The sequence below is a fragment of the Camelus bactrianus genome, chromosome 6, assembly GCF_048773025.1.
Source record: "Camelus bactrianus isolate YW-2024 breed Bactrian camel chromosome 6, ASM4877302v1, whole genome shotgun sequence".
Taxonomy (NCBI): Eukaryota; Metazoa; Chordata; class Mammalia; order Artiodactyla; family Camelidae; genus Camelus; species Camelus bactrianus.
This window is the reverse complement of record NC_133544.1, coordinates 66,158,022-66,177,032: the sequence shown is the minus strand read 5'-3', so window position 1 is coordinate 66,177,032 and position 19,011 is coordinate 66,158,022. Positions and strand designations below refer to the sequence as shown.

Here is a 19,011-nt window from a genome sequence, read left to right as displayed (position 1 = left end):
CAGTGGTTAATTTGGGGTAAGATGCTGACATCATCAAATCAAGCACTGTTACCTCCTAGTATTCCTGCATTTCCTACAAAGAGAAATGTGTTACCTAAGATTAGACGGAAACATGATAAAACAGGATTCAAATCCAGATCCGTTAAGACTCAGGGGCCTGAGCTCCTTATATGAAGCAACAGTGACAAGGGAGAGACTGTAACACCATAAGCTGAACTTAAACGTAAACTTTTTTATAGAAAATCAAAATTTTCAACGTTGGTAGGTTACGTCTAACTTTGGATACTTTGGCACTTAGGGAAGAAATTATATACTAAAAGAAAAATAGAAAATAGAATCAAAAGGTTATATACGCTTTAGAAGACTGAAATGCAAACTAGAGTAATTATGCCCTCACTCCACTAATCGAAACTGGTTGTGAAAGTTTCAGTTATGCAAGATAAGTAAGTCCCAGAGATCTGTCGCACAGTCTGGTGCCTGCAGCTAACAGTACTGTACTGCATACTTAAAATTTGCTAAGAGGGTAGATCTTAAGTTAAATGCTCTTAGGGGAGGGTATAGCTCAATGGTAGAGCACGTGCTTATTCTCTAGCTAGGCTGACCGTATTCCTTGGAATGGTTCTGATTTTTAGTATACTGCCCTGTTGCACAAGTAAATGTACAACCCAGAAAAAAATCACTTTGTTAGATGTGCCCGTCCTAAACTTGTCTAGACATTGCCAGCTCGCTCTCCTACGAGAAGAGCTGAGATTCTTAGTGTTCATCGTCTTCGCCAATACAGAGCACTGTTAGACTTTTTTTTTTTTAATTGTGGCCAATTGATTGAATGGTATTTAGTTGAGGTTCCTTCAACAATTATTGGAGTGCCTGCTGTTTCCAGGGGGGATTTCAGAGAACACTCTTAATATTTTATGATCACAGAATGAATTCCACATCTCATAAGTAAACCAATACAGCCCTACCCCCATCATACGGCCTCTCTTCCCAGACTTATGCTGTGGTAAAAAGAAAGTGACAGATCATAGCAGAGCTGGGAAGAAAAGTAAGCACATATCAAAAGACTTAACAGCTGTGATCTCCCAAGAAACTAATCACAGATAAACAAGCCACTTAAGAAATTACAAGCAAAAACAGACTGCAAGAAAAATACATATGAGACCTAAACCACGCCAAGTTTTATGTTATAAATTAAATGCTAAAATAAATAACCAAAAGCATAAGCCAATGTGCGTAACTCTTGGGTTAGACTAGTATTTTGAATTGCCTTCAAACATGTATGCAATTCTTCTACAATTCTTAGTTTGGTATAGGCATTCAAAAATCCAGATGAGAAAAAAGAAAGGTGTAACTTAATAGCAACACAAAAGTTGGGGAGAAGAGGAATTCAAAACAAACTGTCTTAAAATATTATTTTCACTTTATTTCTCAGCATCTCATATCCTCACCCTTTAATTTTTTTTAACCTGGCAATTTTTTCGAGGTAATTATAAATTCGCATACAGTTATAAGAAATAATACAGAAAGATATTCTAGTCACTTGGCCTCGGTGGTAACATTTTGCAAAACTATAGTGTAATATTCCAACCAGGAATTGACATTTGACATAGATAGAATCCACCAGTCTTACTCAAATTTCCCCAGTTTTATCTGTACTCACTTGCGTGAGTGTGTGTGTATACTAAGTTCTACACACTTCCATCACTTCTGTAGGTTGGAGATACTGATCAGTTCCAGCACCACGAGGAAACTTCATGTTGCCCTTTTACAGATACACCCACCTTTCACCACCCCATCCCTAACTCCCGAAAACCACGAAATCTATCCTCCATTCATCCTCTAAATTCTCACGGCACACCCCCCTAGGGGGCAGCCTCCTACACAGCCAGCCCTGCTCCTCTTCCTGCTCCTCCCCCTCCAGCTCCACACTGGTGCACGTCACTCCAGAGAGTCAATCTTTAAAAACAGCTGGTCGCAGAAGGAAGGAGCCTTCCACCTTGATAGAGAAGACGGTCCAAAAACAAAAAAGGCTTGGTGTTCAGACGCATACGGCTTTCATATGTGACAGACTAACATGCATATCCCTGGCTATGAAAGAAGGGGAAAAAAGCATATATTCTAGAAACTTTGTAAAGCTTTGTATAAACATAAGTACTGATCCCTCTGAAATCAAAGAAACACTTCTATTTCTCAGACTGCCCAATGTAGAGAGGCATAGTTTTGTCTTTTTCATTTCTATCAAGCCTTTCATCCATTTCAACCAGGACTTAAGTCATTCTGCATCAGTACACGGAAATCCTGACTTCCACTTAAAGAAGCGTCATTTTTTTTCCCTGTACGCCATTAGACAAACTGTCCTTTACCTGCACTTAAAATCCAAACAACAATGAATTGCTAGTTATTAAAATGCTCTTTTAAAAGGAACGTAAATGTCTATGCAACTCACACAACACTAAGCAGCGTGCATGCAACTGAAATTCATACCTGCAGAGCTGAGGAGAACGCTGAAATCTGTTCCCCTCTGTGATTCTCCACTTTCATTATCGACCTCTTTTTCAGTATCTTGATATCGATCCCAGTTAGAGACTATCTTCCTTCTAGAATAATTTCCCTGCTCTTCATTCTCTTCTCCATAGGTCTCTGCATCACTGTCATCTTCCACCTGCAATCATTAGAGACAAATCGATAAGCAGCCAGTGGAAATCTGGACCTTAGCCTGAGCAGTGAGATTTTAAAAAAGCAAAACAAAACAAAACAAAAAATAGTACACAGGTATCACAACAAAGAACACATTTTATAAGCCAAGCTCTCTGAGGATATTAAATAATATTTCAAGAGAACCCAATCAAATCTGAGTGTACTTTCAAGGTAAACTTTTCATTTAGCTTTGAAAAGGAAGTCTGATGAGCTCCTATCGAAAATTTGTAACTGAATCCCTAAAGTCTACCCCAGTGTATCCCATTTCAACAGGTCTCTTCTTACTGAAATAATCAAGGCTGTAAGAGTCTTAAATTCAAAGGACTTTAGGATGGAAGTCAGTTCTTCCAATTTACAGATTTTTACAAACATACTCCATAAGTATATTCTATAAGCTTTAAATGGGAGCCCTGCTCAGATGCATTCTGGAGGACAGTTTCCAGTCTTGGGGCTTTAAAATGTCAAGAGAGCAGGCAGAAAAATGCAGAATGTGAGAAATAAGAAAATAAGAAAAGACAGAGGGTCCAGCGAATAAATTACAAGGAAAATAACGGTGAGGAAGGAGAGAGAAACCAAAAGATCAAAAGAGCTTAATGGACACGTGACCCTCGTAATGTTGGGAACTCACTTGTGCTCTGAGTCAAACAACATAACTAGAGCAAATCACTTGTAAGACTGAATAAATGTGAATAATAAGAAAATATCTTCTTATATTAAGGAAATACTGTTATTTTATTGATTGGTGTGATACCATTTTTTAAATGGTTTTATCTTTTAGAAATACATATCGACTATTTATGGATACAAAGATATGACATGTGGGATTTGCTTCAAAACAATAGGTAGAGAGGAATGCTGGGTAGAGATGAAATAAACTGGGCGTAACTGCTGATTTCTGAAGCTGGATGATGAGTACATGGAAATTCATTATATAATTCTACCTACTTTTATATGTGTTTGCAATTTTCCATAATAAAAAATTAAATTTTGAAAAGAGAGAGGCAAAAGTTTCTGCTGTATAGCACAGAGAACTTTGTTCAGTGTCTTGTAATAACCTTTAATGAAAAAGAATATGAAAATGAACATATGTATGTATATGCCTGACTGGGACATTGTGCTGTATACCAGAAATGGACACATTGTAACTGATGGCACTTGAATTAAAAAATAATAAAAAAAAAATAAAATAAAAAGAGATGTATGTAGAATCTAAAGATAATTCAAAGGAGAATCCCAAAGATTATAAAACCCTTACCAAGAAAAAAAACTTGTAAAATATATTAAAACAATCCACCTGATTAGGACAAATTATTTTAGACTTTTAAGTAAGTTTCTATTAATACAGAAGCAAGACATGTACATTGCAGAAAATTTGGAGAAAATTAGGAGAGACAAGCAAAAAACTAAATAAATAACCCACATTCCCATCACCTGGGAGCACCACTACTAACATCTTAGTGTATATACTTCCAACGTTTTACTGTGTATATATTTATGTAGACTTTTTTGGTAAACAGATTTTTTCATCAATATTGTCCACCTCTGCACTTCAGTAAATTTCAATTCATACATAACATCCAGACTATTTTCAAATTGCCCTGACCCAAAAAATTTCCTTTATACTTGGTTTGTTGAAGCTGGTATCCAATTCAAGACCAGGCATTGTATCTCACTGCTTGTTCCTTAAGTCTCTTTGAATCTAGCACAACTTCTATTTTTATGACATTGATTTACTGAAGAGACCAGTACAGGTAGAATGCAGAAGGACCTGTCTGGCTGCTTCCCTGTGCTATTTGTTTATAGATTCGTTTATAGGAAATAGTGGGTTAAAAAAATTTTTTTTATCTAAATGCCCAATAGTGTCAAGTTAAGTATTTTTGGCTAAAATACATTATAGATGGTGTTCTGAGCCGTGTATTACATCACACCAAATGACAGATGCTAGCGGGAGGGTATAGCTCAGTGTTAGAGCACATGCTTAGCATGCACAGGGTCCTGGGTTCAATCCCCAGTCCCTCCAGTAAAATAAATAAAGACCTAATTCCCCACCCCCCCAAAAAATAAAGTAAAAAAAAAATTTTTTTTGAATGATAGATGCTAAATGGCTGAGCCAACAGAACTAATACTAAGATTAACCAATGAGTTTGGATGATGAAGTCTGATCTTCATCTAGGAAATTGTTTGTGTGGTGTTATTTTAGTCCAGTACAAATTTCTAATTCCCCATCAATTATTCACCTAACAAATTTCACACTAGCCAATAGTCCTCATCTGAACCAAATTTCATAAGCTTTCATGAAACAATGCTGTAACTGACGTTTCAAGATCCCTTTCAGCCCTCAAATATCATCATAAACCCCTCTGACAGCACAAAAAGATGGCAATCCACATTATAATCTGGAGACTGCAGAGACTGCCTGAAACCTAGTTTCCTGCCATTTCTGTAAGCCTCTCAGAACCGAAAGATGTTGGCAGATTCAAGGTATGTGACTGAATGAGATCTGCTATGTAAATAACAAATGCCAAGAATATTCTAAAGAAAATAGCTTTGCAACTGATGAGACTTTGGGGGCTAGAACTACAGCTGAAAACACTTGCGGGGTTTAATCTGTGAAAATCCAATATCCTTCTGTTGGCCCACTGGGTCAACAGAGTTCAGAGAGACTTCTCCAGCTGGTTAAAAAAAAAAAAAAAATTGAACATAGATACAGCCCATGGTAAAAATGTAAACCTGAGCAAAATAATTAGCTCGATGTGAAACGACTGTGATGTAAAACAGCTGAGGAACTATTAACAGAGAGAGAAGCACTGAAATGGGGGACTGGAGACCTAGACAGAATTAATGACCCTGCCATCACCATCATTTAGTATTTACAAAGTGTTTCTAATAGGCTCGGCCTTGCACAGCTGAATGACTCAGTAATCCCCAACTTAGAAAAATCACTGAACAAGAATCTCATTACTTCCACCTCAACTGCGGAGACAAGAAGAGTTGTCATTAGCCCCCATCACAAGAGGGTAGTAAGAAGTAATAAAGGTTAGAAGACATTTGATGTAACTTAGAGAAAGGTGTATCTTAAAAATTCCTAGAGATTTTATATTTGGTTCATTTTGTGCAAAAATCTAGGACAAAAATAAAGTATGCAAAGTTCTATGCTGGAGAGAAAGAACAAATGAGAAAATACTGACAAAAGCATGTGAAACCCAAATAGGAAGGCATCAATATTATGTTAACGTCATCATTGTGAAATTTGTCTGGTGTATGCCATGAACTATAAGACACCGATGAAAGAGACTGACAACACAAACATTGTATGTATAACAAGAATGCCACAAACAAGAGCTATCGCATGCTCATGGATTAAAAGAATTAATAGTTAAAATGTCCATATTACCCAAGCAATCTACAGATTCAATGTAACCTCTATCAAAATTCCAATGGCATTTTTCACAGAAATAGAACAATCCTAAAATTTGTATGGAAACACAAAAGACCCCAAATAGCCCAAAACAATCTTGAGGAAGAACAAAGCTGAAGGCATCATACTTCCTGATATCAAACTATGTTACAAAGCTATACCAAAGCAGCACAGTACTGGCATAAAAACAGACAAACAGATCAATGTAACAGAAGGGAGAGCCCAGGAAAAAACCCATGTATATATGGTCAAGTAATTTATGACAAAGGAGCTAAGAGTATACAGTGGGGGAAAGACACTTTTTTCTTTAACCAGTGACAGGAAGACGGGAGAGCCACATTCAAAAGAATGAAACTGGGCCCCTATCTTACAAAAACTGATGAATTAAAGACTCGAATGTAAGATCTGAAACTATAAAACGCCTAGAAGAAAACACAGGTGGTAAATTCCTTAGCATCCGTCTTGGGGAATGAGTTTTTGGATTTGACAACAAAAGCAAAAATAAACACATGGGACTACAGCCAACTAAAAAGCTTCTGCACAGCAAAGGAAACCACCAACAAAAGGAAAAGGTATCCTACAGAATGGGAGAAATATTTGCAAATCATGTATCTGATATAGCCTCTCCTCCAATAACTGATTTTAAAAGCAATTGTATAAAACAATACACACACATAAGTCTCTGTATGTTATAGACCCAACAATACATTTGCCAACAACAGCAAAAAGGAAGTGAGTGGGAGCAAGACTGTGTTAGACTAAGGAAACGAGTCCACATGGGGAACACACAGAAATAAATGAAGACTAGAAATAGGAAACGAGAAGGCTCTTGTAACAAAAGGCTGTAAATATGTTTACTCTCCTTTCTTCTCTTATGTTCTTGAAAAAAGATAGAAAAGTACATAAAGTAATAATTACAACAATGTGTTGTTGGTTTTGTGACATAAGGATGTAACATGTATAACAATAATGCCACAAAAAGGGGAAATGGGGACAAGAGTTGTGTTGGAGTAATGTTTCTCTGCCTCATTGGAATTAATTTATCTGATGCAGATTCTGATAAGTTAAAATGTATGTGGTAAGCCCTCGAGCAACCACTAAGGAAATGACTGGGAAAAAAGTGAGAAAAATCGTTAAAGGAATTAAAATGTTACATTAAAAAATACTCACTTGGTGCAAATGAGAGCAGTAAAGGAGGAACAGGGGAACAATACACTGGAGACATGTGGAAAACAAAAAGTAAAATGGCAGGTATAGATATCCAGCTCTATCAATAATAACATTAAATGTGAACAGATTAAACACTTCAATCAAAAAGGCAGAGACTGGCAGAATAGATTTTTTTAAAATCCAACTATATGCTGTCTACAGGAGATGTTAGATCCAAAGACAAAAATATGATTAAAGTGAAAGAAAAGGATGGAAAAAGATACTCTATACAAAGGGTATGCAAAAGAGAGCTGGAGTGGCCACACAAGTATCGGGCAAAACAGACTTCAAGGCAAAACTGTCGTAAGAGACAAAGATGTATCACTATACAATGATAAAAGGGTCAGTCTGAAGGAGAACAACTCTAAACATCTAAACACATACCCCTAATAACAGAGCCCCACTGTATGAGAAGCAAAAACTGACAGAACGGAAGGAAGAAATAGTTCAACAAGAAGATTTAGACTTCAACACCTCATTTTCAATAATGCATAGGACAACTAGACAAAAAGTACCATACACACAGCAATAAAAATATTTGCTCACAGAAACTGTGGTCCTATTTACCTTACAATCAGCTTAATTTAACTGGCCAGCCTAGGAACAGTATGTTTAGGCAACTTTATTTTTTAAGTATCCTCTTACCTCTTCTTTCAAAAAAGCAACAGTCAGTGTTTAAAGACTATCTTTACCATGAAAAGCCCTCAGACAATCCAGTAAAATTTGGGAAGTTACTAATACGTAACAACTAGACAACAGATCCTATTTAAAGCCTTTTACACTCCAAAACCTAGCTTTCGAAGGTCCCTGTTCTTCTGGAGTAAATCTATGTAAAAAAGGTTTTCCTGCTTTGAACCTAATAAGGAGGCTGAAAATAGTCAATCACACATTCTTCAACCACCTTATTTGTTCCTCACAAAATATAATTATACCACAGAAGGGAACAGGTGGGATAGAAAGATATGAAAGAGAACACATTTAAGGAACCCTTCCAACAGAAAATCACCCGAAACTAATTTCAGTAATTAAGCAATAGTGTCAAATATATCCAACCAAAAATGTTACAGTGTGTATAATTGGAAAATTATACTAATTCATCCTACTATAAAATCTTTAAATGTTACCAAGCTTTAAAATATATCATTAGTTAATAGTCTAGTTGCCAGTTTCTGTATTTGTAACCCTATTAAGGTCATTTTTATTTTACATAATCATTTGGACCATAAGCAGCAACTAATGAATCACTGTTTTTTAAAAACTACCTTTTTAACAACAGGAAAATTCACACACAGTCATAATTAAAGAGTTCAATGATGGCTTTTGGTATTAGAATTAAAAATAATTTTTATGAATCATTTCAAGAAGCTAAATTACATTAAATAATTAAATTTAAAATATGCTGCATACCCAGCATACAGCTATACTAAGAAGGATGTTTCCATTTGTCATTGTATATTAAATAAAATACATAATAGGACATGATCATATTTGAAAAATCAGTATATGCAATATTGGCATATATAAATCTATTGAGCCCAGAACAATGCATATAATATTTGAGCTCCAAAATATTGTGGCCATTAAGAATGGGGAAAAAAATAATCCAGACTATATTCAAATTCAACTGCTTCCCTAGCACGAGAATTACCTACAGCTTTTCTTGTCGCTCCTAATCAATATACGGGTCAGGATAAGGGAAAACAGAACAGAGTGAGATCTGAGGAACAGAGAAGACGGTAACCCAACCCTCAAGGCAGCTGCTGGATGACTCTTCTCACAAGCCGCCTCACTCACCCTCAGCCCCTGCAACTCTCTTTCCTCAAGTCCTTCTGTCTTTCTCACGTGTTTCAGAGAGTTGCCTAAAAATCGGAGGCATAGAAAGGTAATTACTGTTGGCTGGCAGCCCGCATAAGGGATACTTTAATGTGAAGGTCTTGAGAGTTTTATGCTTCCATGATTTCAGGGTAGTCTGGGAAGCAGGACTGCGGTAGATTTCATTGGACTAACTGGTAATTTTAAACGATTCTTTGGGCAAGTCCTTTTCGGAGTCCTTATGGAAGGAAGGATGGGCGTGGCAACAGATCAGTTTCATCGTATCTGCTTTATCATTTGAGCTCCATGTAAGAATTGAGGCTAAAAAAGATTTAACAACTGCCAAATTAACTCTCCTTGCGATTCCCAACTCCCAGGTAAAATTCTATAAACTAGATTAACATCAACAATTTTTCCCGTAGAGGAAGCACTAAATGCAACAATAACAAAGACAATTTGCTTTTTGCTGTGGTTATGCTCTAAGTCACACAATAACTAGAGCTACAACTAAGAGGCCTTCAAGTAAAAACTCTGCTTTATCAAAAACGTTTAAAAGGTTCTGTATACACAAAAATAATCAAGCTTTATAGGAAGAGTGCATGTAAACTGAGCATTCCTGGGTAAGCTCAGTGTATAAAACCTACTCTCCTGGACCGCTGCCTCTGACGGTTTATTCTCTTTCCAAGGGAGCAGGCGTTACTTTGGTGCATCTGCCTCTCGTTCCATCTTCCCTGGGATTTCACTGCATGGGCTTAATGCTAGAAGTGCCAGATAGTCTTTTTATTTATTTATTTATTTATTTATTTTTTATTGAACAAACTAGCGGCACCAGTGGAGAGAGGGAAGTGAGGAGGGAATGACGAGTAGGGGATTAACAGGTACAAACTACTATAAATAAGCTACAAGGATCTACAGTATAGAATGGGGAATATAGCCAATATTTTATAATAACCATAAATGGAATGAATATAACCTTTAAAACTTGTGAATCACTACTATGTTGTATTCCTGTAACTTATATAACATTGTATATCAACTATATCTCAATATAAATAGTTGATATACAATATTATATAAGTTTGTTCTCTACAGGCCAGATTTTCTTTTGACCCTCAGTTAAATTTGCATCTCACTTCTCCACCAGCGCAGGGTTGGTTTCCTTGGTTACTGAGGTTTTAATGTCATCACCCTCCATTTTCCAGAAAAGTCACAGACCGCTAAATAGCTGTTGTTGATCTGGCCAGTTCCCCAAACCCTCAAGTCAGAAGAGGGAGAGAACTTCATTAAATTAAATTAGAACAGAATTATCGATCTAGGAGGAACCTGGGTAGCCCTGATCCACCCTCTGCTCTCAAGCAAGATCACATGGAAATCACACTGGGCTGGTCTACCTGGGTCTGTGATGGTGTCCTCTACCCAAATTAACCACATTCCTTTCTTCACACCCATAAAGTTCTAATTCCCCCATCATTATCATTGTTTGCGCTAAGTTTCTTAAATTCCTCACGACCTTTTTTAGTAGTCACAATCAAAATGGACTCTGTAGATGCGGCTTGGCCAGTGCTGCCTCCTACCCACATTTTGAAAATACAAATAAAAATGGTCACCTTCATAGTTTCTTACCAGGATACATTTCTTTCTTTAAACACAAGTCTAAGTGGCACCTCTGTCTATCCTACAACGTATCCAAAGAGGGCCACGTTGTTCCTTGCATGACTCGACTGGCAACATTCCTCCAACATTTCTTGAGTGGTTACCGGGTGCCAAGTTCAGGCACGGGGAATACCAAAACAAACAAGACCAGGTCCCTCCCCTTAAGAACCACTGTTTTGTGGGGAAATCAGAGGAGTAAACACATACTTAAAGCAGCGAGAGATGTGCTTTGATAAAATTTAAGATATTACGGGAGTAACAGAAAGCGCCAGCAGTGGAGGACGGCAGGGATGGGAGATGCCTTGAGGACCAGCCAGTCTTGTGAGCCCGGGAGGAGCAGGAGGAAGGCACTTCCAGTTGAGGGATGGGTACCACTCAGCCTGAGCTGTGGACACCTGGCCTGAGATTAGTCCAGTGAAGGAAACAGCCGCTATCTCCTGCTGGAAGTCAGTGCCCAGGGTCAAGGAGAATTAGCAAGAAACATTCCTCTAACCAAGGGCTGAGAGCTGTTCAAAACAAAGTCCAGGGAGGTCAACCATGGGAAAATTTGAAAAAAAGAAAAACATACTTGGGGATTCTTGGCAGACAGTAGCAGTGGTGACACCGTTTTTCAGTCTTGCCAAATGCCCTCAGGAAAAACCACAGAGAGCAACAAGGACAGGAAGATCAAAATTCCGTGGAGAACGTCGCCCAAAACCTAGGTGGCAGGGTGCGGCCCCAGGGACGGGCAGGTACTGCACCAGCAGTCCTAAGACCCACGTGTACCAGCACCTGTGGGAGGAGCGGCTGAGAGACTGCGCATCCCCGAACAGACCACGGTGCTCACTGGACACTTCCCAGCTGGCGGGCCACTGAGAGCAGGGCTCGGAGTGCGTGCGTACAAGGGCTTCACAGCAAAGTCTGAAGGGCTGAGTAAGCCAGGGACTTACCAATGCTCAAAAGTAACTGGGAGGTGGGGGAAGGTATAGATCAAATGGTAGAGTGCATGCTTCTCATGCACAGGTCCTGGGTTCAATCCCCAGGACCTCCATTAAAAATAGCAATAATAATAAATAAGTAGACCTAATGCCCCCCCCCAAATTTTTTTTAATTAAAAAGAGGTAACCAGGCGAAGCACCTCTGTAGGACAAGCTCTGTTCTGAAGAGTAACTGCTGGAAGTAGAATCAAAATTCAGAACAATGACAACAGAAAAAGAAACAAAGAAAGGGAAAAGAGGCCAGGTTTGGGGGGAAGGATGGTGAGGAGGCAGGGATGTACCCGATGTGAGAAGGTCCGTATTTTTACACTTAAAAACAACAGAAGAGGGGGCTCCAGGGCCATGAAATATTACAGGCCATTCTTAAATGCGTCTCCCTTTGGGAACACTGATTTCACGTGAAAATCAGGAACAATAAGGGATCATGATCAAATACCACACAAAGTTGTTATTATCAGGACAACGATACTAAGGATGAGAGCTTTTTTTATCATAAATCCCCCACAACATCCAAAATGTTTTATCACACTACAATTTCACCGTTTTAAGTATATACCTAGAAACTCCACACAAAGTCTTTAGGGGCAAAGGAGAAAACAGAACAGCTGTCCAGGCTCCATCTTGCTCACAGACATCAATACATGGAAGGGAAAAAAAGTGAGGTGGAAAGACTCAGAGAACAGAGAAAAAAAGGTGAAACAACCCACGAAGCGGTTGTTCAGTGACTTGATGCACAGAGACCTTCACTCCATCCTTTTCCTTCTCCAAGTTCCTATCTCTTTCTCACTGATGTTATTTTGCTTCAGAGAATTTGATGAAAATGAGAAGCATGAAAAAGTAACTACCCTTTGTTAGCAGACCTGAATAGTAATCACTATGTGGACACAGAACTGGGGGAATTTTTACTTTCTAGGTTCCTTATCAGAATGAAGTTCACAGTACTGTCAGATGAGCACAACAGATTTTTTTCAGACTTATGTAACAAACACATTGTAACAAAGATCACTGCTGCGATGGACTCTGAGGGGCATCCACCCATCTCACGTGGTCTCTTTTATCTCCTGCTTCCTTCAGTCTTTGCTTGTGGCAGTCTCTTTGCTCTCACAAATTTCCCCTTTTTTCTTTCACATGACATTTTGGTCAAAAGCATCTCAGCAATATTTATCTCCTGAGGTGCAAAAGGACCTGAATCTTTTCCAAAATACTTCTAACAGTTTTTTGATCCAGCCAACAAACGTAGTGAACCCACTGTTAGCTAAACCCAAGTGTCTCTGGGTGCGTGTGTGCCACACAGCACGTAAGGAAGAAACAGTTTAAACACTTAAACACCCTCCTCCAGTGAGCACAGGTGTTTTGACAAAAACAAAAGGTTCCTTTCTTCTTTACATTCAGAGCTCTGTACCACCGTCTTCTGAATAATCTCTTGGGCTTATTAAAATATTATGATTTGCCAAGTGTCTTTTCACCTACGAGGAACCCACCCACCCATCCCAAATTCACCCATTCGTCCACTTGTGAACAATTCATCACAAAGCCTAGAATAAAGTGCTAAACGCTCCCTGCAAAGTGAGACAAAGTAACCACCTCCACTTGCCATTTTAAACAGCATGGAGATGTCATCCTTGTTCCAATAATGTTAAGCAGTGTCCTCCAAGAAGTTAGCTATTTTGAAACATTTATCACTTAAGATTTTTCTTGCAATGTCCCTGTTACCACGTAGCTATTAATTCTAATAAGATGCCAAGTACCAAGGCAAGTGATTTCAGTAAGTCTTATTCAGAGATTCTGAAGGGACTGAAAAGTCTGTTACTAGCAACTATTTACTCCAGCAACGCTTACAAGAACTGCAGTGTCGTACACAGTTCTTTTGTATGCTGCTGAACGTTGTCCAACGCAATCAGGGTCAATACATTTTTATTTTTTAATGAAGTCATCTACTCATTTCCATGCCTCAAAACAGTGGTTTTACTACTAGATAATGTCATTTTCTACCTTTCGATTAGGATTTCTTACAGACTTACAAACTTGCTCCACGATAATCAATCTAAGGAGGCAAACTGAAAATTTGGCTGAAATAACACTAGCTCTCTTAAAGTATCTTTGTAAATCATCTGGTTTAAGCCCCCAAAGCTTTAGAGATGAGCTATGGTTCAGAAAAGGACTTGCCCAAGGTCTTAACAGAAGAGGCAGAATGAGATGTAATTTAGTGCTTCTGCAAACAACTCTTCTCCAAGCAAAATCTTAGTAGAACAAATCATTCTCTCTAATGTTTTAAGTCTCTTAGTTTCTAAAGCTTTTGGGAAGGTCCTGATAACTACCTATAGAGAAAAATAACGGGACTATTTACAAGGCAAAAGAGATGCAGCCAGCCAGAGGCTGATGATTCAAGAATCATCTTCTGAAACTACCTTTAATGACACCACCTCGTATCTCTCAAAACTCGTTTAGTTATCTATTTAATTTCAGGGAAGCCCTGGAAGACAGACAAGCCCTTACATATAATTATATTTATACAGAAACAGGTCACATGCCTACTCCAGAAACTTACCAACCACACAAGAAAACAAACTTATCCACTGCAGCACATTCATGTTAACCACTAGAAACAGCAAGGCTCACAGTATGGGGATGTGGCTTGATAGTAAAAAGTCACTTACACTTCAAAGCAGTAAACATGACCAGAGGTTGTGGGGCGAAAGACACACAGAATCAATGACAAGAAGGAAAAACACGCAATTAAGCAGAGGAGTTGATGAGTATTTGCAAAAATGATCAAAACCAGAACAGAAGATGCTGTTAACACGTGGCAAGCCGGTACAATGTGAGGAAAGGGAACTATAACCAAACAGGTGTGAGCTGAACCTTAATCTATTCGTGTTAATTAAAGGAGGAATGCCATCATCTGGGACAACACACCTCTCACACCTCCTCCCAGCGCAGTCCGATGGACTGCCACCCTCACCACGCTTCCACGAGTGACTGACCTAAGCTACGGCTGCACAGCTGCAAACCCGTGTGCCTTCATAGATGTTCTGCATGTTGCATCATTCAGATCCCTCGACTGAATTAGTCTTACTCTCCTTATGGCAAAAAGCTGTGAACTTCACTAGGTTAGACTTCAGAAGACACATGACACCATCTCCACACTTTTTAGTTGTTCTGTCTTTAAAGACAAGGTCCAGGGGGGGAAGGTATAGCTCAAGTGGTAGGGTGCATGCTTAGCATACACAAGGTCCTGGGTTCAATCCCCAGTGCCTTCCCTAAAAATAAATAAGTAAACCTAATTACCTCCTCCCCCCACCAAAATAAAAATAAATAAAAATAAAATACTAAAAAAACACAATTTAAAAAAAAAAAAAAAAAAGACAAGGTCCAAACTCAAGCCCTACCCAGTGAAAGCTGTTTAATTTGCCACTTCACACAAAAGAACAGACAGATCTAGGAGAATTCCTTTTAAGCCCCTAACTTAGGTGACATGGGGCAGCCCAAACATACACCAACCCAAGGAGGAGGAGGCACAAATCACTAGACCGATCTAGGAAGTCTCTGCACAGGTATTTTATCTGACACTTAGGAGATAATGTAATGGGTGTTTCCACTTTTCTAGCTTCCTACCACTTGAAGCCCCTCTTTTGAACTTATCCTCCTTTTCCATTCTTCCCTGATGAGCAGAATGCACAAAATGCATTTCTCTTTGGTGGGCTGGCTGAAGGTTTTTTTATATTAAAATCTTTTCTTGATCTCCAAGAGCACTGACACACGACAACATTAACCTGAAGAGAGAAGGACTGAGCGCTCATAGCACCCTCGTCAGGCAGGGGCTCCCTTCATGGCCACAGAAACCAAACGACAACTTCTCCCAAAATCATATTCAGAGGTTTCAAGGGCAAACACTTTGCAGCTGGAATAAGATGGCATTGTCTGCAGTGAGGACAAGTGCGTGCATTGCACATGCAACCTCCTCTTGCCACACAAGGCGTGACATTTGCAAGGCGCTCAGCCGGCATGCCCTGCTTTTCGGGCTGGACTGCCTTCTCTGTTCCTCTGCCATCCGACAGTGCGGCTACATATCAGCAAAAATTCCTTCCTTCCCACCCGCACTACTTTAACCAAAATTGAGAAATGAGAAAGAAAAAATGCACTTTCCAGAGGCAGAGAGATTCAAGAGACAATTTCCCCCGTGAGAACACAGGATACTATAATCTGCATTTCCCGTCTGCAGCTCTGTTCAAGTGTGACCTTTAGGAAGCTCTTCCAACATTAGCGAGGAAAAAACTTTAATTAAAAGAAAGGGCAGCTAAGATGTGTAAGGAAGGGAGGAAGCTTTTTACCTGGCATTAGAGAGAGGTGGATTTTCTCAAAGCTCTCAATCCACAAGGACAAAATGCAAATCCCAACAATGCTGACGTGACCAATGCCTTATCTTAGGTCTGAGTGTGAGACTGTTTATCTCCACTTTATAGAAATTTAAAGCAACACTTTGATTCCACCTTCTCTAGATCCTCGCCAACAGTGTGCGATACTCTTGTGGAGAAAGCATCGCTTTCCTCCAACGAGGTGGCTGGCGAATTTTAAATGGTGATCGCCACTCTCAAGAGGAGTAAGTCTGAAAAAGCTAAAAGCCCATTAGGACATGAGCTCCAGCTTTGGCAGAACAAAAATGCTGTATCTTCCCATAATACACTGAGCACAAAAAGGCTCACCTGCCCCCAAACAGTGCCCCACTGGGATGTCTCTAGAGGCAGCACGGACTCGACTGAAGAAACTTGAAATTCAAAGCCCTTCCCTGAGAGTAACACACTGTCATCATCACAATTTTGACAAGCAGAGAAGAAAAGAAAATGTCTGGCGTGATTCATCATTAAGATCGCTCTGCACAAGCCATCTCAGAGGCAGCCCCAGAGAACAGAAGGGATGGAGGGGAGCCTGGGACACAGAGGGTCTTTCCCAAAGAAAATGTCCCAATCTCCAGCAAGAGAAACCTCGCTTCCTTCTGCACACAAGCCCCAGGACCAGCCTTCAGGCATTAGTCACAGCAATTCAGGGCACTAAAGGCTAAAAAGAAAACGCAAACTCCTCTTATTCTTGTATCTAAGGGTCCCGAAGCCATTCCAAAAGTGGTAAGAGTGCAACTAGGACAGAGCCCTGATGCAGAATGGTAGATTTCGTTAGCTTGAGTGCAAATTTCACTTTAAAAAAAAAGACATCACAGGTTTACAAAGTCTGCTGAATAGACACACTATTCTCTTCCACCGCCAAAGAGGGCTGACGACCTACCTAAACGCCAAAGTATTTCATATGAAAAATAATGGTCCACTCAGAGTGGAATACCTACCTTCTTAGGATCTGATAAAACTCTTAACTAGATGGGCCCCCAATAATGGTTTACTTTTATCAATTTACATATGGTAACATACAAAGTTCTAGGAGTTTAGACCAATGGAGTCATTAACCCCCACCACAGTCAAGATGCAGAACAGCACCCTCACCCCAAAGGTTCCCATCAAGCCACCATCCAAGCTTCTGTCACTTAACCTGGTGCATTCATAGTAGGTCCATCCATGTCGACATGGGTACCACTGGTTCATTCGTTTTCCTGCTAAGCTGTAGCCCATTGTATGGATAGTTCGTGTAGCCACTCACCAGATAAAGAACCTGTGGGTTGTTTCCTGTTTTTGGCAATTGTGAAAAAACGCCTCCGTAAGTTTTCATTTCTTTGGGGTAAATACATACCTAAGAGTGGGACTGCTGGGTCATATGATAAGTATATGCTTAACTTGATAAGAAACTGCTGGGATTTGGTATTGTCAGGTTTTTTTAAGCCATTCTAATGGACATAAAGTGGTTTCTCATGTTTTTAATTTGGATTTCCCTAATGACAAATGATGCTGACCACCTTGTGGTATTTGCCATCAATCTATCTTCTTGAGCCAACTGCTTAAATCTTTCTCCCCATTTTTTCACGAATTGTTAACTTTCACTGAGTTTTGAGAGCTCTATATATTTTCTGGAACAAGTCCTTTGTTGGATAGGTGATTTGAAAATATCTTCTCCCAAATCTGTGGCTTGTCTTTTTTTTTTTAAATAATATAATTTATCCTTTCCAGCAATTTTTAGGTTCACAGCAAAATTGCATGGAAGGTACAGCAATTTTCCAAATACCCCTGTGTGGCTTATCTCTTTATTTTCTCAACTGTGGTCAGAAGTTTTTAATTTTCAGGAAGCCCAACTAAAAATTTTTTTCTTTTGTGGATTATCCTTTTGGTGCTATACCTAAAGAAATGTTTGCCTAACCCAAGGTCATGAACATTTCCTCCTATGTTTTCTTCTAAAAGAATAGCTGCCTTCCACTCATGTCCAGAGACTAACTCACAGAGGGAGCATCCTTATAATAACCACGTTAAAGTCTCTGTCCCAGAATTCCATTATCTGAGCCACCTCAGGGTTGGCATTTGTTGACTGTGTTTTGCGTCAAGAACTGGCCACATTTCCCTGGTATATGGTGAACTTCTAGATGTAGAGCAACATCCTGAATACAAAGCTGTTTGCAGACTTTGGGTCCCGTTAAAAATCCCCTGAAGAACATCACGGTTTTGTCTGTTCCTTCGCACCAGGCAGCCAGCCTGGTTAGACCCAGACAGCAAGTTCTGCGTCCCCTCCCGTGGGCGACGGTTCCAGTGTCACCTCAGCTCCCAAGGTTTTTGCTACTCTCCTGCTTCGGGCGTGTCTCCCCACATGTAGCTCAGCGGGAGCCCCAGCCTCTGGTCCTTTCGTGCACGGAGAGGACCCCCTTCCAGCTCCCTCCTCTGTAGGACCCTCCCAATCCTCTGGCCCAAATGTGGGGTTTCTCTTGGGAGTTCTAGCTGCCCACACTGCCCCCTCAGAGAGCAATGCAGAAAAAAAAAAAAAAAAAAGGCAGCAAGGAGGGGGGCATTCTCCCATATCTTTCAGACTGCAGGCACCCATTTTCCTGGTTCCTCTGGCCAGAATGACAGGATTTCTAGAGAGGTTTCAGCTGCTGGCTAAACCTGGCTCTCCAAAGGGTCTGCTGCCAACCAGCCCCCACTCACCCAGTGATTCAAAAAGAGATGCCCACCCCTATACTCTCCAGCTTGCATTTTCCTGGTCTTCAAGTCAGAAAGGTGGACTTTCTCTTGGTTTTTAGCTACCTCTGCACCATGGCTGCAGCTCTGATGAGCGCCTACCTCTGGCTCAAGGCCAGAGAGAAAAGACAAACAATGAGAAACT

At 39.8% G+C, this 19,011-nt stretch overlaps 1 protein-coding gene across 1 annotated transcript in view; it reads right to left on the bottom strand.

Moving 5' to 3' along the window:
- The window catches only part of AVEN (apoptosis and caspase activation inhibitor), a 152,905-nt gene that overhangs the window by 114,567 nt on the left and 19,327 nt on the right, over positions 1-19,011 (bottom strand). The window contains exon 2 of the mRNA XM_074365869.1: positions 2,482-2,659. Coding sequence (XP_074221970.1) covers positions 2,482-2,659 — 178 coding nt within the window. The remainder of the gene's footprint in view (positions 1-2,481; positions 2,660-19,011) is intronic.